A 26,078-nucleotide genomic window follows, 5' to 3' on the forward strand; every position below is an offset into this window, starting at 1 on the left:
AGCTTCTCAAATATCAGGGTGAGGAGAAGGACAGGAATGGAAGAAGCTGTCTCTTTTTTCCGCTTCTAATGTCCCTGCTAAAACAAGATGATACTTTTTTACCCAAAATAACTTTTTTCCCTTGTTATCTCTGACATCAAGAGATCACCCTGTGCCCCGTGATGCTTCTGTTCAGTAGTGGATTTTCATAGCAGCATTTCTCCCTGTGAAATCCAGCACCTTGGCTTCATCAGTCTATGACTTTGTGTTGCTGCATTAGAGATGGACCTGATGTGACAATCCAGACATGTTCCAAATCCCATTTTCCAAGCCTGCTTAACCACTAACAAAAGTGTTGTTGCTGATTTGTTTGGAACAGGACTTGTCTTCCCAATGGCTTCAAAGCCTTAGGTTGATTTTTACAAGGCAATCTTGGATACCCAGTAGCTGAAGCCTCTGACTTAAGGGCGCCCTAACCAAAACAGGGAATGCTTTGCAAAGTGAAAGAGTTCAGCAGAAGGTAATGAAGGCACACATAGTATTTTGCCATTTCGAAGTTATAAAAAAAGCTTTCTGCAGTCATATCCACTCTTATTTCTCTTGCAAGTCAGCAAGCTAAAAACAGCTACTATAAATAGCTATCACTTGGTATTTACTTCCGCCATCAGAGTGGAGCATTAGCCTGGGATTGATATCCTGCTCCCACCCATATGAGCATGGCTAGGACAGGCTCATCTGCTCCCCAGATATGTGGGATCTGCTGCTGTGCATCCCATTCTCCTCACTTTGCTTTGTCTACAGAGCAGCAGCAGGTAGAGGACAGAAGGCATCCCTGTGGCCTTGAAAACATACTGCTAAAAAAGATCATCTCTATCATTAGAAAAAAAGACATTTCTTCATCTGCCCAAGCCTATAAGCTTTAATACCACACAGCTCGGTTCCTTTTGTCTCTGTTGCTGTGGGTTACAGAAAGTGAACTAATGTACTCAGCAAGCTTGAGTAATACTGACCAGCATTACCTCTTGTGTTTGGAGCTTTTCAGTCTTATTATAAGCTGAGAAACCATTAGCTGTGAGCAGGGGCTGGAGTGGGAAGGACTTGAATGGAAACGTTCTTCAAGTACTAATTTTTGCCATTCATGTTGCCAGCAAGAGAGTAGGTGGCTTGGGGAACAAAATTTTAGTCTATCACCTTATGATTTATATTTTTATTTTCGGCTCCAAGAGTAAGAGAAGACTGAAGTGAAAAGGTTTGGATAGGTTGTCATAATTGGAGCACTTCAAGTTGTGCAAACGCTTTTCAAATGACTCTCAAAAGATATTTCATCTGTCAAAAATAATTCATTCCTTTGTCAGGCTCAGAAAAGTAACTAATTGCTAGCAGATATGTCTATAATAAGAGAATACATGCCATGGATTTTGTCCAGCTTTAAAACGTATTAGTGTAAATCATGAGTACCTCTACCGAATATTCTCACCGATATATTCAAATGGATGTGGGCCCCAAACCATGCAGCAAAAGCATTAGCAGTGAATCCAGGAATAAATCCAAACTAGCTGCCGTGTGTGCTAGAGATAACTGCTGAATTAAATTACTTTCAGATGCAACTCTCTTTCTACCTATATGCATGCAGTGAGATAGATTTTTCCCAGCAAGTCTCCAACCCTGTGTTCTCTCTGTAGCTAAAAGCATGCAGGAGTGTCTCAGGGCATGGCTGGACCTTGGGGTTTACAAACCATGTGGAAACCCTTTCTTTGGCTCCAACCACCAGCCTATCATGGAAAAAATACCAAATCTGGGAGAGGTTTTGTCAAGACAGCCTCCTCAGTGCAGAGGGGTAGCAGGAAGCCAAGGGTTTGTTTTCCAAATAACATAGGAACAGACGCAGAAGCAAGATGATAGGAGAGCTCATTACCTTGCTAATGTGGAACTCCAGCCTTCTCATGTATCTTTCGACTGCTTTGATTTGCTGAAAGAAAGAAAAAGGCTGAGGGTGAGGCACATTTAAATAAATCAGTAAGACACTGACAGGCTAGATCTGCTAGTCCCCATGGATCTGAGAAATTCCTCCTTTAAAACGCACCAGACCACGAATCTGGAATCAGTTGTCCCACCTTACTGATGTTAAGCTGCCGCAGACAATGGAGCTCCCTGACTTCTATACCTAACATATATTTTTAAACAAAAAAAGAGTTTTAGTTTGGTGGGATTTCTCTAGGTTTTTCTAATTATTAAAAAAAAAAAGTTTAAAAAATCAGAGCTTTTTTTTTTAGCCTAAAAAATAATATTTTCAATACTCTGAAAACCTGTATTACAATTGATCAGGTTCTGCATTTCAAAATCCATTCTCATCCTTAGCAAACTGGTTTTGACCATAAACCCAAGCTTGGCATTTTGACTGAAAAAAAAAAAAAAAAAGTCAGACTTGTTCAGGAAATATTTTTGAAAGTTTTCCTTTTCTCTCACCCAAATTTTCCTACAGGGAAAAAATATTTTCAATTTTTCCCTCCTCAGAAATGGCAGAAGCAGGAATGAACTGGGGCCTGACCCAACCCCCAGGCCCCACAGTGTGGCCTTGCCAGCCCCCATCCACCTGGAGCTGGCTGGGCAAGGTTGCACAAGGCAAGGGATTTAAAGTCTATCAGATGACAGAAATAGGAAGTCTTACTCCTTCATTTCCTTCCTTCCCTGGCTAGGATCTGCCTCTTTCCCTGTGCCCATTTCAGAGCTAGTTTGACCCAGCAGTCCTCAGAAAAAAGGTCGATGGGGTACATTTGATGCCAGCACAGCTGGCTGGTGGAGATACTGGGCAATACCAGAGCCCCTGGGAAGAGAAGGGGAGTAGGACTTCTTCCTTTGAAAGTGCAAATAACCAGGTAACTTCTCCCTCAACCGTGTTGGTTGGTATGGCTGGTAGATCTGCCTGAGAGAGGTTTCCCATGCCAGCTGTGTACACCGTATGGTTACTAATGCTTCCTTGCAAAATGAGTGTCAAAGGGAGTAACATACCTTATCTAAATCATACAGGACTCCCTGCAACAGAAAACATGAAACTGTTATTAATTTTGCAACATCACAAAAAAGTAATGTTTGCCAGTCAATAGAAATCACAAACAAGACCATGGCTAGAAGAGAACCAGTACAAATTCCCTATATCCCACTCCCATCCCCTGGCTGCTCCAGCACCTCAAGAAGGTCACTGTGCATCTACACGATGACAAAGCATGACACGTACCAGGCGTGAGTTTCTTTTCATGTCTTTTAACTGAGTAGTCAACTTATCCAGCTCTGTCTGGTGAACTTCCAGATACTCACTGCAAACACAAACCAGAGAAGGAGGTATGAGCTCTGCAGCACATACCAAGCTGGCTGATGACCATCCTAAAAGAAAATCTTCCCAACAAATGGTTTTCCTCACTGGATGTGTTTACAGACAAAAACTCATTTACATTGATCTGTCTTAAAAGCAGCTCCCTGCTGCCTTTTTGGGAATAAATAGGAGCCACTTATTTAACTGTGTATAAGAGCTCGGTGTTTTCTTTACACTGAACAACCAGTTTCAAGTAAGCTAATCTGTTGCTTAGTTTATGGGCTGGTGCCTTCCAGTCACTGCCCTTGTATCTGGCTAATAAAAGCCCTGTTATCATCTGGGATGTTATCCCAAAGGTGATATAAGCCTTTGATAGGATGCTAGGAAATTCAGAGGGCAAAAAAAAATCTAATGTTGAAATCGCAGACTTTGGGAGCTTTACATGAAATGTGAATGGAAATGGGATTCTGCCTCCTGTATTCCTGCTTCCCATACAAATATTTCAGATCCTAAGTGTTACAATCCAGGCTTCAAGAGGTGTATGTTCCTCTCCCATGAGGAAGTATTCCTGTTCTTGTGATATGCTTTTCCAGACTCTAAAATGCCACAGAAAGCTTCAATCAACAAGCAGGGTAAAAGTTCTTACCCCAGGCCACTCTTCAAGGCTTGGTAGACCTCTTCCATCCTTTTAGGCTGGGGCTCTTTGGGTGTGGTGCTGTTCTTATGGCCCAAATTATGCATTTTCTTCACCTTTGCTTGGGGCTTCTTGAGTGCAGAGGAATTTTCAATAAAGGAATTACACCTGCAAAATGAACATCAAAGAGGAAGAAATCCCTATAAATCATAGAAATTTCAAAGTAGCATAACTTGAAGAAATCTTCTGATATTATATCTGCCAGCAGAAAGGAATCTGCTTCTGTGCCTGCCAGTTAAAGGACTGCATTCGTTTACCGTTTAAGAGTCTGAGTAGCCTGGGACATGCGTTGTCAGCTTTTAATGTGCCCATTGCCTTTCCAAGACACAAATGCTCATCTGGAAATGCCAGGCTGAGTCTGAGGCTCATCAGATATTTCTCTGTCTTATACCACGCCTGTCCTAACTCACATTGCTTAGGCAAAGCCATGAGAGGGCTGAGCTACAACCAGCTGCTAAAAAGAAAGGGGAGCCCAGATAATCTCAGGTGTAAAGCCTGTGGACTCCTAAGAAAGACTGGGACTTGGTTAAGAGCGCTTCTGGAGGATAGTATCACACCACTGATCTTCAGTATGGACCATAGGTAGCTCTGTATGGCAAAGGGAGGACACTTGTGTTGCATGTAGGTGCCTCTTTGGTGACTTTACTAGGTGGTAGGTCAGCATTTAACAACCATGACTACTTGGGCCCTCAATGGGAGGCAACCCTTTGCCCGCCATTCCTCCTCAGTTGCTAAGTGGTGGTCTGGCACTGAGAGACTACACAAGTTAAAATTAATTGTAAAGTAGCCTCTGAGGGCATCAGGGATTGAATGACTTGGCAGGTGCCTGACTCAAAGCCATAAGTCCTGTCTAACTAAAGGGTGGTGCATGTAAAGGCTCCACAGCCAAGCTGAGGGAAATGGCATTGTTTTGAATTCATAGCAATGCAGCAAGGAGAAAACTGTCTTTTAGGTAGCAGTGGTCTTAAACTGGGGGCAGTGGGCAGTGTTTCATGTTCCTGCACATTTCACATGTTGAAAAGATCACTGCCTAAGTTAGTTAAGTTAAAATGATTCTCTAAAATTCTCTCACAGCTCTGAGGCATGTGAGGAAGCCCTGCATTAATGGTGGAGAGGCAAACAGGCGCTTGGTAGTTCAGGCAGAGGGTAATAGCTTAGTTATACAAACAATATATAGAGACGTTTAAGCCTAGGACACTTTATTTGGCAAGTCAGAGAGAAAGAAGTCCTCTCTCACCTCTTTTCCACCTTCAACCCCTAAACCTCAGGGCTCCCTTAGGGTCTGATTTCGAAATTCCCCTTAGAGAACAAGAGCACTTGCCTGGACCGTCTTTCCTGAAGCCCACTGAAGCCAGCAAAGGACTGGCTTCTAATAATCCCATTAGGACCTCCTGGGGAGAATGAATGTGATCCTATTGACATGATTTCAGGGAGCCTGGAAGATATTCCTGAAAAACAACAGAAAGCATGTCAGTAACAATGGAGAGTAAGAGATAGGCAGTGAGTGTGGGATAGCCTGGTGTCCATCCGTGAAGGTAAGGGGTAACTGAACCCCATGAAGTTCTGCGAGCCAGGGCATGAATCTTTTTGAATCGCCAAATCATCCCTGCTCAAAACCAAATTGGTCCTATTTTAATTTTGACTTACAGCACAGTGTCTACTGAAAATGTGCCAGAGACACAAAGAGGGTCTGGATGTGGCACTAGAAACAACTTCAGTGTGATAACCCAAATGCCACCCCTTGATTTCTGCCATGCCTGGCATGCTTCACCCCCAGCCCCAGTGTCTCCATTTGCTACATCAGGATGTCCTGGAAATTATTTTGGGAGCATGAAGTGCTCTTAGGGGGCACTCAACATCACTGCAAAGTGTGATAATTTATAATAATAAAAAAACCAGGGTTCATTCAGCATGAGTCAAATCCTGCAGCTACCTTTTGATCCTTGCTTGTCTTCCCCATGGCTGTTCCCATTTGGCTGCTGAGAAGGAAGATGCAGTGGCTGTATGCACAGCCATGATGTGCTGTGATGAGAGAGGGATGCTCTCTACTAGGAAGAGAGATGAGTAAATAAGCTCCAGGCACTGTATGCTCTGCATTTCATGTGTCCAGTGGAGCCTCAGCAGAGAGGAAGCACTGCGTATGTGCTCATTTCCAATGCCCAGCTTGGCATCTGCACCAAAGCAAGGTGATTTCAATCCACTCACAAATAAATAGCAAAGTGCTATGGCTCACAGCAGCTCCATCAGCTACCACAAGGGGAAGGGGGATGCCTCCCTCTTCCTTTCCTCCTTAATGCACTGGGTTTTTTTGTCTCTGCCCTCAGTAGACGATTAAGTTGATTTTTCTGCTGACTTGTTTTTGTGCTTCTCTGGCAAGAGGAATGGCCTCACTGATCAGTGTGAGGAGTACCATGGCCAGCAGAGGCTAGGCAGCAGGGTAGGAAACAGGAGGGGAAGGGAGATGGTGGAGAAGAGGACACTGGTCAGCGGGTGCTGCTAGACACTGGCTCCCCCATCCCACATGACCCATCTTCTCACCGTCTCCATCCTTCCTGGGATGTCAGCACGGCTGCTGACGCCATTATGCAGTGAAATGGACTGAGAAACTAGGACAGCTTAAAAATAACCTGACAGAAAATGAAAAAGGGGGCTTTTTATAGTTTTTTTCCATCTATTTTAAAAGCTGGACCCAGCCTGCCCCATGGCCCCAGTTCATTTCACTCCAACAGCTGGTACCAAAGCAGTAGAGTGTGGCAGGGGTTAGACAGAGCTGATGCTCTGTGAAACTGTGACCTACAGGGCTGACGAGGTGACAGTGAGTCTAAACCACCCTCTCATCCTCACAGAGGAGTGTCCGAAAAAGAAGCCACTTGTGAAGGCCACAAATTTGCAATGTAAGCCTTCACAACGGAACATATTTATTAAAGATAAGCACCAGAGCTACGTGGCGCTTGCATGGCAAACACTCACTGCAGAAAGCAAATACATGGGAAAACATTGTGCACAGATGAGTTATATTTAATATGCAGCGTTGAGCTGGGCAAATACTCTTTGAGGTGGCAATATGTGCCATGGAGAGCTACTGCTTCTCTGTGGAGGAGACTGCATTGCCTTTGTCAGGAATATTTCTGCAAGAGCTCTGCCAGGAACACTTCTTCCAGTCTCAGCATTGCCAGTGCTACTGCTATTGAGGTGTTTTCTCTATTGCACAGCTAAACTAGCACATATCCTTCTGTTTCGGAAGTGAGGGCTGCCACCCCGGACAGCCTCAGAGATATCACCTGGAAGTGCAGTCAAGGGCAGTTTTCTCCTCCACTATGGTCAGCAGATAACAGTACTACACCATTCGTGTCACCGGCCTAGCTTGGATACAGCCCATCCAGCTCAGTGCTCAGTCTAATCACAGCAGAGATAAACCCTTGGGACAGAGAAGTCCCTCTCAGGCAGACCAGGACCACAGGCACATGTACTGGGCAGAAATTCACAGGCAGGAGAGACCAGGGAGAGAGTGGGGGGCAGAAAAGCTCAGGAGCAGCTGCTCCTCAGAAGTTCAGAAGAAACCGCAGTGAGGATGTGCTTTGGCTGACTCACACAGGGATAAACATGCTGCAGCCACAGCTGGAGATACTTGTGTCTGGTCAATGAGAGCCCACATCTGGCCCTACACTCAGCCCTAGCTCTGTAAGGTTCTCAGCACACCTCTGCAGGACTGAGCTCTGCTCAGGCTTGTTGATATCTGGCACAGCACTTGCCAGAAGGCATTTTTCAGCTTCCAGGGTCAAACCTCATGTCCCTGTAGATGGCATAGGGTCTCCCTGTGCCAGTTCATGCCTAACAGCTCGAACTCCACTGAGAACCAGCTCCTGAGAGACACAGCAGAAATAACATGATCGCAGTCCTCTGAGGGTCTGTGCAGCAATTTCCCTTTGGTTTTGCAAATAACCTTAAGATAGTCAGGCTGCAATCTGTATGTTCCCACTTACACACAAGGATTTGCATTAAAAGTCAGGTCCAGAGAACCAAGGAGCAGAAAATCCCTTGCAAGTGTTCAGCACTTGCATGGCTTGACAGGATGATTAACACACACGCACCCTGACAGCATCTGGAGACCTATGAGGGTAGAAGCTAAACAACACTGACAGTCAGAGGAGATTTAACTGCATGAACATCATCCATTCCTTAAAAAATAAGAGGAATAAAACAAAACTTGAAGTTGGGTGCTAATCATGACTGCATTAACTATAAAACATAATTACTTTAGATTCAAAACTGTTGTCAAAATTCTAACATCTTGTGCAGGATGAGTCTTTTCTGTATTAAAGTGAACAGAAGATGTATGTATTTCATTCTGAACAAAATCTTAGTGTCCATGTGTGACTGTGTGCATACACAACTGAACTGTTTTAGTTTTCTTTTCCTTTGGGAAAACTTAAAAAATAAATAATTTTTGAAAAGGAATGCACTTATTTATTTTCTTTATTTTGCTCAAGCACTCAAATGGCTTTGCAAGGCTTTAGTAGCTAAGACTTTCCTCAAAATACCAGAAAGAAATGTTCAGGAAGTGCAATTCAAATGCAAATTAAAGACCTGCCTGGAGCTACTTTTGCTTTGCTTTTGCATAAAATGGTCAGAACTAAGAGCCCAGATAGGCTTGTGGCCTCTCCCTATATATTATACATAATCTTGGTGAATAATGTATGTTTAATTTCTGTACAGAACAAAACTGATATAAAAGGAGGTAACAGAGTCAGAACTGATGAAATCACCCAGTTCTGTTCAGTTATTTTCCATTGGTCAGGTTAGATATTAACTCTATTGTACAAAACCAATCTGTTCTTAAGATTTAAACTGATATTGCTGACATTTCAGATATTTCCAACCAACCTCACAAAATTGCACTGACTCTGCCATGCAGCAGCAGCCCCTCAGCCCAGATTCACATAGACAATGGCTGCATGTGGGCACAGCATTGATGAGTTATTTATGATACCTACATTCAGCAAATACGCTTTGAGTGATGAGTATTGGTCACATTGTTGTGATATACTTTGTTGAGGGAGATTTATTTTCCTGCCTCTTAAACCATTCACAGGGCTCTGTGCTATTGACTAAATAAACCTACCTCTGAATTTAATAATAGTTTTATCCTGATTACATGCATGGATGTAGTTGCTAGTATAATTTCAGTAATGCTCAGCCCACGAGGACTTACCCACAGCTGAACTGACTTGACTGGTATCCCCATAGCTGAACACTACTAAGGGATTTTGGTGGTATGCCAAGGCAGAGATCAAGTTTCTAAGTCTACATTTAGCAGTTACATGATATAATGCTACTGTTTTCTAGATACAGTATAAATTTTGCTCTCAATATAAAGCATGTTGCACATCTAAAATGGTATTAAATGCTTTTGAGATTTGAGATCCACTTCAGCAGTGGATGCAATAAGTATTCTTACACTTTTAAATCTATGTAGCTAATGAACCAGTGATGCTACATTTTAAAAAGACACCAGTCTCCTTATTGCTAATATAAGCATGCCCTGTGTAAAAGTATAATTAATGTAATTAGGACTGCTTGTGCTAAGTGCATGGCAGTTGAATGATGAGCCCATCAGTGAGTCAAGGGATAAGGTGAAATCCTATCAGTTCTCTTCTGCCCTATTCACTGACAGCTTGCAGCAGGGAATGGCAGATAATTGATGATGTCTCTGTCCCTGAGGAAATAAAAGTCCCCTCTCTCAGCTCTCCTTTCAGCCTGGAAGCAGGGAAACAGCTGAGCCTGAGGTAATTAGAGGGGATGGGACCATCAGGCCCATCACTTCCACAGAGCTGCCCTCTCTTCATCACCCTCAGCACAGAACTCTACCTCCCACAATGCTGAAATATTTGATAAACAATGTGGACTTTGAAATAAGGTGAGAGAAGGAAAATTCCTTCAGAAACACATTTACTAAATCTAGAGTGACTTCCTGTCCAGTCCTTTCTATTTGCTTTTTTCCCAAGACCAATCTAGCAAAGATATTTTTTGTGCGCCACATGAATGAGAGGAAGTTGGTTTTGCTAGACAGGCACTAGCAACCATGTAAAGCTGCAATATACCAGTGGTGATGATGCTCTTGATTCTTCCTCCTCCCTCCCTCCCTCCCCCCAGCTACAGTTATGGGTCTAGGGCTTGCTGTAGGTTGTTAGGGAGCTGTCTGCAGCTGAGGGTTCAAGGAATAAAAGCTTCGAGGACACTTGGGGATTATACATAATCCCTGATTAAATGAGAATATGGAGTAGGTCTCAATGACTGAAAGGATCCTTGATAATAATTTTTTCCTATTTTCATGGTTCAAGGTCCATTCTGTATCCAAGAAGCTGTAATCCCTACAGTTAGATGGTATGTTGATTCTTCTGTCTGTAAAAAATGGGTGATAAGTATTTAGGTTAAGGGAAACTGAGAGGGTCTGCTAATTAATGTGAGTACACGGCTGCAGAAGTCAACTGATGGTGTTTTGCATGCTAGGAACATTTCTCATCTGCAAACCCAGGGTATGTCTGACAAATGAGCTGATATCTTCTTGACTAACAAAAGAAGATATCATCATTTATGTCAAGGTCTAGCTTCTGCTTATTGGGCTGACTGGCCAGCCTACAAAGGTAATAACTCTTAAATGCAATAAGATGACATTTAGGAGCATGCATTTCCTAAAGAATAACCTAAATAAGGGAAGAAACCAATTATACCCTAGAAGTCATGTCCTCCTCCCAGACAACCAATTCTTTCTGCTTTGCACTCATAAACCCAAAGAACACAATTCAAGTCTAAAATTGTGCCAGCTCAGTGCACCTTCAGCTGGTGTCGCTTGCTTTTGTAGTCTAATCATTTTTATTATTTATTTTCCAGCTCCTTCCTTCTGATTCGGTTGAATCACCTTGGCAATATGAGGCCAGCATGGCCAGTAGCCCAAATAACCACCTGGAATTTATGGTTTCCATGTTCCCTAGGCTCCTAGAAGGTACAGAGGTATGCATCTTGGATGAGAATGTAGACATTCTTGGAGGTTTTTTAATATAAAAATTTGACAATATGCGGGTAAGGGCACTCAGGAGTGTTATAAATACTTTCACAAGAAATTTAATTCTTGCACAAGAGTTTTTGCACTTTCAGGACAAAAGCTTTTAGGCATTAGTGACTGAGCTCATAATTTCTGTATGTGTCAGGAACATTTCCGTGGGATGGGATCTCCTGGAAGCACCTGTAGAAAGGTGTTTTCTGTTGGTCATTTGATTACACAAATTACAACTTTCATGGCATTTTTTATTCTCCTAGTGATTGGGCTGCTTCTTCTTTGTGCAGGGTAGCATTTGCCAGAGTTGTACAAACACGTGAGCTCCATCTGAAGAACTATTCTTGGTTACCAGAATAAAATCATGTGCATTTGTTCCATCAAAGTCCAAGGCTAAGAGATATTCCTAAATAGTAGCATATGGCTATACTGACAAGAACACTTCCCAAGTCTATATCAGCCGGTGAAAGGCCAGCAGATCTGTGAGCTTCAGATGTTAATTTTAGTGTACAGAAAGAGCCACGTGGGCTTACCAGCACGGCTGAGGAGAGCAGTATTGCACAGAGGAGCTACAGCCGATCCCTCTCCTTCAAATGGGAGATGTGGGAGCACCTGGGACATGCTTGGGTGGGCATCAAAGCCATTGGCAGCCATGTATTCCTGCCCCAGCACAAGGAGGCAAACTTCTGCCCTACCTCTTGCAGCAACAAGAATCTTAGTTTAGCCCACTGCAGCTCATTCTGTCTTTGCTGAGGCAGGTCTCGTCCCCCATCATGGACATCCAAGTCTCGGCACTGGCTATCCAGCAGGGTCTCTCTGAAGGCTTGCGTGCATTTTTCACTGATGACTTTATCTCCACCAGTGACACCTGCAGTGATTGTTTTATTAGCCATATTTTAACACCTTCAGTTTGGGTGGATTCAGTTTTTACAATTCACAAAGAAATGTTTATGCAACTCATGCATCTTTTAAAGCTCTTCTTGAGCACAAAGCTGTGAGCTTTAGTTTCTTATGCAGAAATCTCTGCCAGTGAGCACAAGGTGCTATTACCTGTTTCTAATAAATGAAAATGTTAGCTAGAAAATGTTAGTATTTCAAATTTTAGCTTTTGTTTCAAAGAATATTTTTCCCGAAACTTGATACTAATAGCAAGACTTGTACTTTATGATCTCATTTCCATAAGAACATTTTAAATGTTGCAGGTAAGGACATTTTCAACTCAAATGCTACAGTATTTGCTAGCTCATCACTAGACATCCTGAGCAGAAACACAAGTTGTCTACCATCTGGAATAGCTTGTGTTGTTTCTTCTGCTCCTCCTACCCAAACTAGATGATGTACATAAACCAAAAACCAATAGCAACAGTAAGAAAAAAATCTAACAATACAGGTCAAGACAAAATGGTAAAGTATACAAGGCTGTAAATCTACAGAGCCTGATACCTTATGCTCCCAGTACAATATAGCTCCATAAATTCAGTAAGTCATCTTTCACACTAGTCTAGGTGCCAAAGTCAGTGTGGGGACTTTTAACTTCCTCTTTTATTTTTACTGCAAAACATGCCTCTGGCTCCAATTCTCATCACCTCACTAGAACGCAGAAATAAGGACTGGCAGCAGCTAAGGTGAAAGCAGCACCCTTTTTGTCTCATACCATGGTTAGCTTTTTTCCTCCCCTTTTTACAGCTACTCCTTTACCAGAACTCTCAGTACATGCCCCGTTTCCCCACTTTTGTTGCCAGGGGAGCCACAAACTGCCTTTTCCTCCGCTTAAGCTCTCCTCAGAGAAAGACCTACACCGCTCCTTCCCCTTGGTAGGGCATGTGCCGGAAACCTAAGGAAATGCAAATGAGTTATTTTGCTGTAATAAACCCAAGGAAAATAAATTTGATTCTAAATGGCTCCTGCACACGACAGATGGGTTCATGGCAGCTGACCTCCTTTTTTTTTTTTCAGTTTCAAGATTTGTTTCATGCAGATGGCTGGGGCGAGTGTGCACAGGAACCCATGTAGAACCCTCACTAATGCTGCTCCTGTACTGGAGACACCGGAGCACTGGAGACACAGAGCAATCATATTCAGCTGGAATTAGTGTTAATAAGCAAACTTTGGTCTATAACAGTACATATGAGTGTGGCTGAGGGATCAGAATCTGACCATCTAATTAGATTTGACATTCATTCATTTCAAACCCACCCCAGTATGTGGAATTATCTTTGGTTAGAAGTCATCTCTAATTCTACTCATCATCGATAACTCTTTATGTCAGTGTAAGATTTAATTAAAAACAAAGTCCCACTGTCATTCAAGTGCTGGCAAATAATCTAAAGAAAAAGCACTTCTGAAACCCAACTGACAATGATCTTCTCATGCTTTAAATCCACCTTGCACAAAATCTCTAACAAGCAGTTCAGCACGAGTGACCTGTGCACACAATTAATCATGCTCTCATTTCGGCAGTGCTACACAGTAGTAAAGGTGGAAGGTGTGCAGCTCTGTTATCTACCCCTATATTAGGAGATAACCTACAAGGAGCAATCTTGTGAGCAGTATAAACACTAGCAGGATGCAAAACAGGCTGTGGAAACATGTCCATCTAGCAATAGCGTGGCTACTTCTCTACCTCTTTTGACATATGCCACTAAACACTGCCTGGTCGACCACATACATTGGGTGGAATTTTAATTTCTCATGTCACAAAGAGCGGCCAACCTATTGCCCAGTTTTGCAAGCTTTAACATTAGGAGATGACTAGGAACCCATGAGTGCTGCTGGTGGTCTCCCTTGTACTTTACTGACCAATGATAATGTTTGGGCAAGCTCGTGAGTAACATCTGAGCACAAGCGGGTAAGTCAGCCCTGATGCCAACAGATGCAACTCCTGTGGGAGTCCTTTGGCAAAACCCATGATGATTCTGAGCAGTGACCTAAATTTGCATGTCAAGCATAAGCAGCAGAGTGGCTTCACTTTCTCAGACTGTGTAAGGAATGAACATAAAATCTTCCCAATGGCAGGAGAGAAAAGTAATGACCCAGCAGCATTTAACAGAAAATCATCCTTAAGAGTGCTTCTTTCTTTAATTACTTCGCACCAATATTTTTGCTGCTTACAACCTCATTTAACGCAGATTGTAGCAGCATGGGCAAGGACAGCAAGCTAAGGATACCATCTCTTTGCATCTGCAGCAAAGTAAATGCATCAAAGTAAATGCATGCAGGATGAATTGGGTAACCAGGGGGCTGCTATAGAGATTATTTGTTTTGCTTCAGCCAAGGCAGAGAAACTGTAGCTGTACTTGGTATCCACTCCAGGTGCGCTCTAATATAAGCATGAGTGAGCTAAATTAAACAAGTAAGACAGGCTTTTCATCCCTGAAAGGAAAGTAAAACATCATTGTTGTCAAATCCTTTCAGTCGCTAATGAGATAAAAATGCTTTGCTGCTCCTACTTAAGTATGTGGGATTAGAGTGACTTAAAACTCCCTGGATGTTTATGTGATCATTCTATTTCAAGGTGTGTCATAATGGCACAATGCTCACAAAACATTGTTGAAGATACACCGTTACATGTCTTAGGACAGAAGACCTCAAAAGCTGGACAAGCATTGCAGAAACAGATTCATTTAATCTTTTTTACATCATACAAGTGTGACCATTTCAAGAACATTGCCATAAAAGTCCTGAGTTACTGAATTTATATTTGGCTATAGCATACGTCTGAAGCTCTCTTCTAGTACATCAAGTAGCTGGTTGAACACTGTCCATGCTCAACCCAGAGAGGCTGTGTGCTCTGACGCAACTCTCTTCTTTCTTGGCTTCAGTTCATTTAAATTCAAAACTTGACTCTTCTTACATATATGACTTTTAGCAAATTTATTTAAAGTTATGGCAGAGGTTATTATTCTTTTGGCTACAGCATTTTAAGCTTTAAAAACTCTTGAAGGTACAGGAGACAAGAGTACATATCTAATACCACCAAACCACCTAAACTTCCCCCAAAACACCATCTTCTCAGGCCAGAATCATTAAAGGATCTGTAAGAAGCATCTGAAAGAGGATAAAGGGATAAGGGAAATCTATGCTAGGGAGATAGTCTCTCTTGAAAAAGCTTTGTTAATGACATTGGTACTGAAGAAGAGATTTGATGACCAATGGGGCAGCTCAGCAAAACCAAAAAGGTGATTGCTACGTGCAGATGTTTAAAAGACACAGCTATTCCAGCCCTATCTCCCACTGTTTTCTTACACCAAGCAGTTGCAGCCTACTAGCACAAAAGAAGCAGGACAGCTTTACAGACACACAAGTGTTTACAGGAACCACTTGAAAAAAATATCTAGAATTTAGGGAGAATTGCTCTCCTTGCCACCACTTTCTGAAATCACATTTCATTTCAGAACCTCTCAAGATGACTTGACAATGTGCACTTGCAGCCCAGAAAGCCAACTGTACCCTGGGCTGCATCAAAAGCAGTGTGGCCAACAGGTCAAGGGACACGGTTCTGCTCCTCTACTCCACTCTGGTGAGACCCCACATCAAGTATTGTGCCTGTGTCTAGGAGCCTTCAGCACAGGAAAGACATGAACTTATTGGAACAAGTCCTGAATCTATTGGAACAAGTCCTGAGGAGAACCACAAAGATGATCAGAGGGATGGAGTACTTCTCCTACAAATCAGGCTCAGAGAGTTGGGATTGTTCAGCTGAAGAAGAGAAGGCTACAGGGAGACTTGATTGTAGCCTTTCTGTACTTGAAGGGGGCTTGTAAGAAAGATGGGGTCAAACTTCTTAGCGGGGCCTGTAGTGACAGGACAAGAGGCAGTGTTTTTAAAAGAGGATAAATTTAGACTAGATACAAGGAAGAAAGTTTTTACAATGAGGGTATTGAAACACTGGAACATCTACAACAGAGAGGCTGTAGGTGCCCCATTACTGGAAACACTGAAGGTTGACTTGGATTGGCCTTTGAGCAACCTGGTCTATTGGAAGGTGTCCCCACCCATGACAGGGGCGGGGTTGGAACGGGATGGCCTCTAAAGGTTCCTTCTGACCCAAACCGTTCTATGACTCTAAGTTTCTCAGTACAGAAAAACTATTCTCTTCTGACTCTGCAAGAGCTTTCTGCTCCTTGGGACAAAGGAGGTTACACTGAGCAGTCACTGGCACAGATTTGTCTTGGGCCAGTTCACGCTCTCTCACACAACTACTGTGCATATTTTGGGAAGCAGCATGGACCAAGGACCATTCCCAAAGCAGTCTTGGTGTGCTTTCCTCTTTTGAAGGACAGGGGATTTTAATGCCACGGACACAGGCTGGTCTTTGCCTGTTGCCATTACTTCTCAAGAACATTCCCAAATGCCTGTTGTTTACTGTCACAGCCAAAGGCAATGAAAAACTGATGAAACTTTTAAATCTATGGCACGTAGATCTAGTCAGGTTAATCTGGTAAATTTAATCTGTAGCAGACATTAAAAAAAAGAAATCTTGAGTTTAAAATGTCATATGCTCCAGCCTTGCTACAGGATTAGTCACCATTTGAGTCTTCTAGACACAGAGACATTACCAACAAACAGAGCATGAATTGAACAGATCTGACAGCATTAATTGTCACTGAACTACAAGGTAATTATCTTGGGTAATTTTTCATTGCACAAATTAAGGCAGCACATCTTGGTACATCCCTATTAATCCACAGTCTGCCATTTAAAAGAAAGACTTATCAGGGCCATCGCAGGCTAAGGACAAGCTTATAGGAGAGACCCTTGGCCTCCATTGCCCTTCCTTTCTCGTTTCCTTCTCTGTTGAGATTTCTGCATTTTCCAAGTCACTAATGGACCAACGTTCAGGTTACAGGAAAAGGAGGATATCATGGATTGTCATGAGGATGGGAGACTATTTTGTTGTTTTGCCAATTATCTTCCTCACCTGGTGGCAGCATGACATGTCTGCAAGAAATACAGTGGCTGGAGAAATCCTGCATACAGTGTTCAGTTTAACATAGGAGCTATTACACTGGATCCACTGCTGCCACCTTCTCTACCAGTAAGGAAGATTTTCTTTTTAAGGGTAGAGCTAGGAAACAATAGGAGGGAAAGCAACCTCTTGCTGGATAACTGCAGATCAAGAGCCATCCCTTCAGGGAGCTTATGTTTTCAGCATAGAGCATGGAAATCAAATGTATTGCAAGCACTTCCAATTCAGCACCTGCATGATGGAAACGAGGCTTTGTGGTCCAGCTGCCATCTGGGGAGATGATGCCAATGTCTCCCTCTGATTTCAAAGAAAGCAAATCTTAGTATATGCAGGCAGAATTTTAAGCTGATTATTCTCTACCCTCAGCTGAGTCTTAGCATTTTTAATATAACTTTGGTTTGATTTTGTGAAGCACAGATGACTTAGTGAGCATTTCCAGCTCTTGGCTTTATTAATGTGAACATCTAATAACCTAATCATTCATTTCTGTTTACTTTAGCAGACATCTATTCTTATTCATAGGATTTTGTGTATATCTAAGTAGATGCGGCCTGTAAATGTCACACTGAATTCAGGGGAAAAAAGCCCCATGGATCAAAGAGCGCCTCAGAGCCAATTGCTTCCTATCCCACAATCAAATCTGTGTGAAAACCCAAGTCCTCCTTTGAGTTAACACTATTTTGCGGATGGACTGAACAACAAGGAAAGGGCAGTCAGTCATGCAGGACGACACATTATACACTTAATTGAGCATTGGCATCTTTTCAACAGCATCATCACCCACTGATGTGCCTGTATGGTCGGGAAAGTGCACAAGGATAGCTGTCGATACCATGATCCAGCGATGCCTGCAGGGATGAGTGGAGAAAAAGGTGTGTCTGTACCCAAGGGGACTCCTTGCCAAAGGCTACTTGCAGGGGTGTTATTACACAAAGCTGTAACATACGACCCTACTTCTGTACCACAATTAAAGTTTTAAACCCAAACATTTTAAAGTTAAACACCAACAGAGTATGTCAAGTTGCTTAATTATGGAAGAGGCCTTTTTCCTAATGTTATACAACTAGAAAATGCCCATCAGGCTTTGAATATAGAGCTACACTGTCCGCCCTACCTACCTGCAGTACCACAGACCAGTGCCACCACCTCAACCTCAAGCAAAAGTCCTGCTTCCCAGAACTTCTGAGGCATCTTCAAGGAGTACATTTGCTACAAGCAAGATTTTTTTTTTTTCTGTTTAGCTTCAGTCTTCTAGCATAAATTTGACAAAAAGAAAGACACCTCATTGAGGAAAAAAAAAAATCAATCTGTTTTGTCTGCTCAGACAGCAAGATGTGAAATTGGGGAAAAAGAAAGGAAGCTGTGGTGTTCAACCTTGCCTGTCTGTGGAAACATGAACCTTCTGCAGCTATTTACAGGGGCTTATTTGCCTGTCTCTGAGAGATTTCACTGTAAATTAGTTCCTTCCTTTTGTCAGCTCAAGAAGAAAGGTCTAAATAGTAAAAGATAGGGTCAGTCTAGCCTAGTGTTCTGTAGAGGTGAAGGCACAAGCTAAAACAGAACCTAAGTGATGATCAGATAGATTTTCTCTGCTGCGAAGTTTTCCTGTTGGTGAACTTTTCAGGACAAAATCATCTCTGACAAATCTCTGGGTGTTGCAGTTAAATGTTTTTTTTTTAGTTAAAAAACCCAAAAGTTTAATGCAGAAGGGATTATTTGAAACAGTTCTGGTGTCACTGAAGGGTTACCAGCAGGCCACACAACCCCAGAAGCTATAGCTGCTGCAGCTAATAGGGCTGTTGGAGGGCCAGGAGAGAGGGCAGGCTGTAAGCAGTGGGACAGCAGTAATGAGGTAGCTGGCTCTGCTAGCCAAGGTCAGCTTACTGGAGGCATCAGGGACCAGAGAGCTTCTGATGCTTTAAAAGGGCTGGAAGATAAAATGTATTATTGTCACTACTTCATGTGTTGCATTGGTTCCAGGGAACTGTCAGCTTCAATTTGCTCCTCCCATTGAAAAGAAGAAAGATGCTCACATACTTCTGTGCTAATCTGTCATTTCTTTTGTGCTGGTTGGGAAGTAAAAATTACAGGATACCCTTGTAACATAAAAAGACATAAGAAAAAGATAACTTTAGGAAAAAAAGCCAGTTACTCTTGTGTCATGCTTAGGGGACTCACTGCTTCTTAAGGTCACTGGGTGCATAGTCTGGACGCAAAGACCAAGGCAAGGTCTGTATTTGTGGCTGACAAAAAGCAATTCAAGACCACTGATGAACCTGCCTTTCTTCACACCTTCCAGATCCTGTGGGGCAGTGTGTACTGGGACCAGCTTTTTGATCATGGCTGGGATACATCCAGTTCCTGGAGCCTCACTGCAGCTCCCTAATTAACCTGAATATGATTGGGGGGTGGGGGGGGATCCTCTTTCTTCCCAACAGCACCAGACCCAGTAGCAAAGGCACTTCAAAGCTAGAGCTGAGAGCAAAAACTCAGGGAATTGAATCCATATCCCCTGGATGCAGACCTGTAGTGATAGGGGAAGTAGATTCAGGATAGATGTAAGAAATTTTTTTACACTGAGGGTGGTGAAACACTGGTACAAGTTGCCCAGAGAGTTGGTAGATGTCCCATCCCTAGAAACATTTAAGGTCAGGCTAGACAGATCTCTGAGCAACCTGATCTAGTTGAAGATGTTCCAGCTTCTTGCAGGAGTATTGGACTAGATGACCTTCAAAGGTCCCTTCCAACCTAAACCATTCTACGATTCTATGAAAGTTGAAATAAAATTGCTGCCCACTTGCTGTAAAACGAGTTCAAGGTGTCCCAGGAAGCAGACCAGGTTTTGGTACAGCAGCTGTCCCTAGGTTGCCAAACAGGGATAAAGGCAGCTCCCACAGAGGATTACCGGGTACCCACTTCTTTCTTTGCCCTTGAAATACCTGCCTGGAGCAAGAGCCAGAGCACCAGCTTTTTGAAATGGGACAGGACAGGATTAAGCCAGCCCTTGGCTAGCCACACAGCCCACTTGGGTGCAGATAAGCAAGGGCATGAGCAGCATTTGCACTGAGGAGCAGAAATAAAGCTGCAGAACAGCTGTGGCCAGGAAAAGGTAGAGTTTCTGCTTTGATTTGGGGTATGTAGGGAAAGACGGTCGTGGGGCTCAAAGTGAGCTGGCTGCCCAGCCTTAGCTAAGCCATTCCTGACATTAGGCAGAGAGATATAATATGATCCAGTTTATTGCATCCAGGGTTGGCTGCCGCTCTCCTTCCAGCTCTCTCACAGGGAGTTGGCAAAGCCCATCTTGCCATTCCTCCTCCAGCTGCCTGGCTCCTCTGCTCACAGACTGCCCTCTTGTCTTTGCTCTGATATAACTAAACTGTCTGGAGGACAGCACAGGAAACAAAGATGTTGGCAACTTAAATTCTCATTGACACTGTTACACTTCCAAAATGCAGCCACCATGGTTTGTAAAGTCCTCCAGAGCAAAATCACTTCAGCTGTCAAAAGACTTTACATTTTACCTTAAATTCAGTGGGCCCAGTTCTTTCTCTCTGCCTTTTAAAAGGGTAAGTACATCTTGGAATCAGTGGCACGAACTGTGCAAAACTGGCGGGCAAAAAAAATTGTCAGTGTGTGTTCTTGCTGATTAATGTTGAGAATCTCTTACTAAGAAACTTCTTTTAACAACCTCCCTGCCAGAAAAGCAACGAGTACTGAAAGCTGAGTGAACAGAAAAACGACCTCCAAGCTCCTGCCAGGTGAGACAATAACAATTTTTTTCCCCATTTTGTTAATAGAGTGGTCCAGGAACCACACAGCTTGAAAGTGATGTGACAGGCCCCTATTTGATACTAATTCATGCCCTGGTCCTCTCTAACAAGCCCGTGCCAGGAGCGTGCATTCGGGCATCACTCACTCTCCTCACTTCCTTGCCCGTCTGCTTTCAGCTGATGCTCTGTGCTGGCTGAATGGCCACAGACACAAGCTGTCTATGTCCCTGCTGCTTGCAGCTTAACTTGCCTGATGAAAACTACCCCAGTAAAGTGGTTGTCTGGGAGCAGCTTGTCAGTGCCACATGTACAGCATGAGGAAAAAAAAAAAGTCAGACCAGTCATCCCTTTTTTGGAAAAAGCCAATGCTGCCTTTAGTTCCCACTCCCACTTCTTCCCAGTGGGGAAGCAAAGCAGCTTCCCCCAGAATCGGACCTTTTTCAGCAGTATGCTTTGTCTGGAAGTTATCTTTCTGCCTGTTCAGGCTTAAAAATATCAAAGAGCAAAAGGTAACCCTGCTCAGCCTGTAAACATGCTGCTGTGAGTTTTGAGGCCATTCTTCCCAACAGTCTTACCTCGAGTGTTTGTTCTGTGATACAAGTGAATAAACTGTCATGTGCCTTGAGAGCTCAAGGGAAGCAAAGCACCTTTCTCACTTATAGATGCTTCTTCACAAACCACACACTTCTCCCCTTACACATTCCCAAGCATTTAAGAAATATTAATTCTGCTGAAGTAATGGAACAGAATAGAGAAAAACCTCTAAGATACAACTGTACTGTCACTCTAGAGAGGAACAGAGACATGAAAAAGCTAAGTGCTCTGTTTCTTAGGCAGGATCCTGGAAATAAATTCAATATGCTTCTTCTTAAAAACAAACAAACAAAACCCCCAAAGCTCACACCTTGTCAAGGTGTCAAGTGCTGTTTGGATGCGAAAAGTTAAACCAGCATCAGGTTATGGATGCTGTGATTGTAAAAGTCCACACTGCACAAGTGCTTATCTGTACTTGCAAGCAGCACAGACACCATCTTAAGTGAGTGTACTAGAGCTTTTAGTTACTAGCTGAGAAATGTTGAATTTACGGTAAAAAAGATAAACTTTGTTGCCTTTAGGCTCCCACTGTGTAACAGATATACCCACCCACACTTAAATGCGGAACAATCTGCCACATTTGCCCATTATGTTCATAAAGCAGAGCTCCTAACCTATCCCAATGGATGCCTTCCTGAGTCTGGTCACTATAAACCCGATCCCACTGTATCTCTTCCCAGTGTGTGAAGACCTCGAAGACAGCTGGGCAGCCAGCACAGAAATCTTCCGGGAAAGATACCTTTCATGTCTCCTTCCTCAAGCTCCCTGTTTGGGTATGTTCCTACTTTTGTTTATGCAGGAGAAGGATGTTTGTGAAACCTAATTAGCCACTGGAGAAGATGAAGATAATGTTTCTGTTGGAGAGCGTGTTCCCTGCCCCGGGCTCCAGCTGCATGACAGCAGCTCAAACACGGTAATTAAGATGAGCGTGGCCGAATGCACGGCCAGACTAATGAATGCTGAAACTACACTAGTAATACATTCAGCTCTTCCCGGGGAGATGGATGAAAGGGTGCAGAGGCAGAATGGCCACAAGCACACAGTTTCCAGAAAGCTTTTTGAAACTTTGAATGAGAGACAGCAAAATTCCCGGTTAACACAGCAATAGAAAGACCAGTCACAGGATTAGGATGACCTTTTGTAACCAGGGCATTCAAAGGTAAACTGAAGAGCAATGCCAGTGTGTAATGTGTTTGCATCAGTCCTTGGGAATGAGCCAGAGACAGAAAGGGGAACTTAAGAGGTTCTAAGCTCTCCTCCAACCAGTAATACCATAAAACCTCACTGGAAATAGAAAGACAAGACCTAAGGAAATGCTGAGATTTTTTTTTTATGGAAACAGGGCTAAGCACTTCCACGCGCTGTGAGAAAACATGAAACCAGTTTCGTGTCCCTCAGCGAGCACCCACAACCAACGTTTTCTTCACATTCACAGCCTAAAACCACGCACGGGAAGCCCTCCAGAAGCCCCTCTGTCCTCCTCAAAACCCTGCCGCCGCCTGACTCCCCGCCACCGGCGGATGAGAGGGGTCGGGAGCCGCTCCTGTGACAGCGGCTCTTCAGCCCCGCAGCCCTCGGGCTCCGCTCGGCCACGTCCATGCTCGGCACAAGCAGCGCCCCCTCCTCCCCACGCGGGTTTCTCGACCTCCACCCGTGTCGGAGCCCTGCCGGGTACCTGTTGCTGCCGGCGGTGCTCACAGCCCGCTTCGGGACGCCGCTCGCCCGCCGTCCAGCGCTCCTCGGGCACCGCGGTGCCCCATCCCGGGCGGCAGCGTCCGCAGCCGCAAAATTAATAACAGCGAATAATAATTTCTAAAAGAAAAAAAAATACCCCCAAAAACTTAAAGTTTTAAAATAATAAAACCGAGGAGGAGGGGAGGACAGCCCGCCGTCAGTCGCCGCGCACAGCCGCTTTGGCAGCCAGTGCAGCCGCTGCCGGCTTTTCCTTGCGGAGCTGCGAGAGGGAGGAGAAGGAGGAGGAGGAGGCGGAGGCGGTGCTGCTGCTGCTGCTCGGCGCTGCGCGGCCGCGGCCCGCCCCCGCGGGAGGGGCGGAGGGTGCGGAGCCGGCTGTGGGCTCGCCCCGGCGGGATGTGGCGGAGCTGGCGCTGCTGGTGGCTCCGCACCTTTTTGGGAGCGGCGGCGGTGGTGGTGGGGCTCTTCCGTTTTTCCATTCCATGCGCCTGGCCTCTCGGGCGGTTTGTCCCAAAGGTGGGACATCCACAAAATACCTCTCCCCCGTGGAATGGTACAGGGAACGGGCTGCCGCCGCTTGCCTTCCTCGTGGCCCGTGGGCCACTCACTGTATCCTCCGTTGCCTTCAGCAGGGTGTGTGTGAGAGCTCTAAATCTGGATATTGGGCGGGCTGAACACAGCAGTTAAAGGCGACTATAAATGAAAAAACGTTGCAATGAATGGATCTGGCATTTCTTCCTTTGAACATCTTTCCTCTGTTACCCCGAGGAAAAAAAGAGGCAGGAATACCACATTCCCCCAGAGACTGTGGGGTATTTTCTTCAAATTTAGTCGTCCTTCCAAAATGTATAGTCCTTTTTACTATAAATACATCTCTCCATAGGTGTAAGTATTCTGTATTTACTGCGGTCCTTAGGACTTCTTAATTTCTCTTTTGCAACTTTTTTACACGCTAGACTTTACATCAACCAACAGAATACCAAACACCCATGTTGTATTTTGTATACTATTTGCTGTTCCTCTGCCAACATTTAAGGTTGTTATAGGGTCCTTCAACAAGCTCTTCCTTGTGCTTCTCGAATAGCTGAAAGTGTCTTTCTTGTTTTGGTTTTTTTTTGGGGTTGGAGGACAGAGGGAATCCCTGGCAGATCTATGGGTTGGTAAACAGACACAATTTGGAAGGTGGCTTGAGGAGGCAGTGATGCCCTCCCTACATGCCTGTATCTTTCCCCATTTGGGTCAGGATAGGCAGACTTACCCTTTCAAATGCAAAGGTTTTTCATGGAGTACCCAGACCTGTCACACAGAGAATGATACTGCATGGAGAAGTTAAGGAAATTACAAGAAAGAGTTAGGTTTTCACAGAGCATTGTGCATGGGGAAAAAAAAAAACAAAAACAAAACAACAAACCAAGGCTGTCCCTGAATAAAAAATCCAATCTGACCTATCATCTTGAATGATTTTCAGCAGTAACAATGAAGATGAGTTATTTATATTGTATGCTGAAAATAAACAGCACCCTGTAGCCTTAAAAAGCAGAAATGAAAGAAAATTACTCCAGATTCAGTAAAAGCAGAAAAGGACGCTCTTCACACTGGTGTGCAGACCCCTGGGGCCTACAGGCTGTTTCCACGGTTTCTGAGTTCAAATGTGTTGTACAGCAATCACGGCTGTGGCATTTCCAGAGGCACCCACTTCTCCACTAGAAAAAGTGTAGGGGCTTCTGCCAACGCAGTGCCATTGCTGTAGCTCCAAGGCAAAATTTTAAGGGTGACCTTTCTATGTCTCTGACTGAATCAACTATTCACCCATTTCATATATGTCACTTTGGATGTGAACTCTGAGGCTAAGGCAGAGAAGTTGCTTTCTGGAAAAAGCAGCTGTGCGCTTTGGGCTATGGAATGCCAGGGGAAGAGGAGAGGAAATATTTGTGGCAATGCTGAAAGCTATAAATGTCTCATCATGCATACTTAATATGCGCCTGAGTCCATTTCAGCCTTTTAGGGGGTGGCAGCTCTCACTGTGGAAGCCTGGTTAATTTGTTAAAGATTTTCTGTGCCATAGACAAATTGCAGCATCTTACATTAACCTTGAGGCTTCTACAGTTCAGGGCAATTGTTACTAATTCCCTCTGGCCCTTTTGTCTTATCTCGCAGAAGGTTCTTTGAACTTAAGGTTGCAGATGCAAATACCTCATTCATTTTGCAGCATCTTCTTTCAAGGAAATATCCTCTATCCTATGCAAATACGTATGAGCTGTTTCTCTTGTTTTCTCAATACAGTTTTGCATGGCAAACACAGAAAGCTAATCTCCTCCTCTCCGTCACCCCAAACCCTGTACACATTCCCACTTCCCTGCTCCCAGTGCTGTAGCTTGTTGAAACAGTTGGGAGACTGAGTAGGTTTAAGGATGCTCTAGATAAAATCTTTGCCCCACTTAGGCCTTCTGGACATATATTCATCCTGACATACATGCTTTTGAAAGGCTCGGGTCAGTCATTCCACGTGTGTCTTGTTTTGCTAATTCAGTGGAAATTGCCAGAGAGCTCTGTCTCCCTCCATCATCAAGCAGGAACTGAAGCTGCCATTGTATTGTGGCTGTGATCATGCTACTACTCCTATAAATTATTCACTATTGCAGTGTGATCTTCTGTTATGTTAAAAATAGGTCATCATGAGTGTCCCCAGTGAAATTTCTAAGTGACAACAGCTGATTCTAGCTTTGTTTCCAGAAAACAGTGACCTTTGCAAAGCAATAATTGCCAATTAGGCTGCATTTCCATCTCCCTGCCAGCTCCAGTGCACCTTCACAAACACTAATTCTCAGCGATAGTAACCCCACATTATACTTGAGACAACTAAGCCAGAGCTACTAAATTACCTATTGATCTTTGCCATAGCACTTTGCTTTCTATTAGCCTTTGCTTCCAGGTCGAATAGTAAATCAGGATTATCAGAGATTATAGTCAGGGGACATCTAAATGCTCTGCCCCTCCCAGGCACGCAGAAGGCTTCT

The 26,078-nt window shown here is 43.8% G+C and overlaps 1 protein-coding gene across 1 annotated transcript in view; it reads right to left on the minus strand.

The window, feature by feature from the left end:
- Nucleotides 1-26,078, minus strand: part of RIPOR2 (RHO family interacting cell polarization regulator 2) — a 68,040-nt gene that overhangs the window by 29,230 nt on the left and 12,732 nt on the right. Inside the window, exons 2-6 of the mRNA XM_032676284.1 lie at nucleotides 5,305-5,431; nucleotides 3,936-4,091; nucleotides 3,215-3,293; nucleotides 2,989-3,012; nucleotides 1,895-1,948 (exon numbers count right to left, since the gene is read on the minus strand). Coding sequence (XP_032532175.1) covers nucleotides 1,895-1,948; nucleotides 2,989-3,012; nucleotides 3,215-3,293; nucleotides 3,936-4,091; nucleotides 5,305-5,431 — 440 coding nt within the window. The remainder of the gene's footprint in view (nucleotides 1-1,894; nucleotides 1,949-2,988; nucleotides 3,013-3,214; nucleotides 3,294-3,935; nucleotides 4,092-5,304; nucleotides 5,432-26,078) is intronic.

The sequence above is a fragment of the Chiroxiphia lanceolata genome, chromosome 1 (assembly GCF_009829145.1).
Source record: "Chiroxiphia lanceolata isolate bChiLan1 chromosome 1, bChiLan1.pri, whole genome shotgun sequence".
Taxonomy (NCBI): Eukaryota; Metazoa; Chordata; class Aves; order Passeriformes; family Pipridae; genus Chiroxiphia; species Chiroxiphia lanceolata.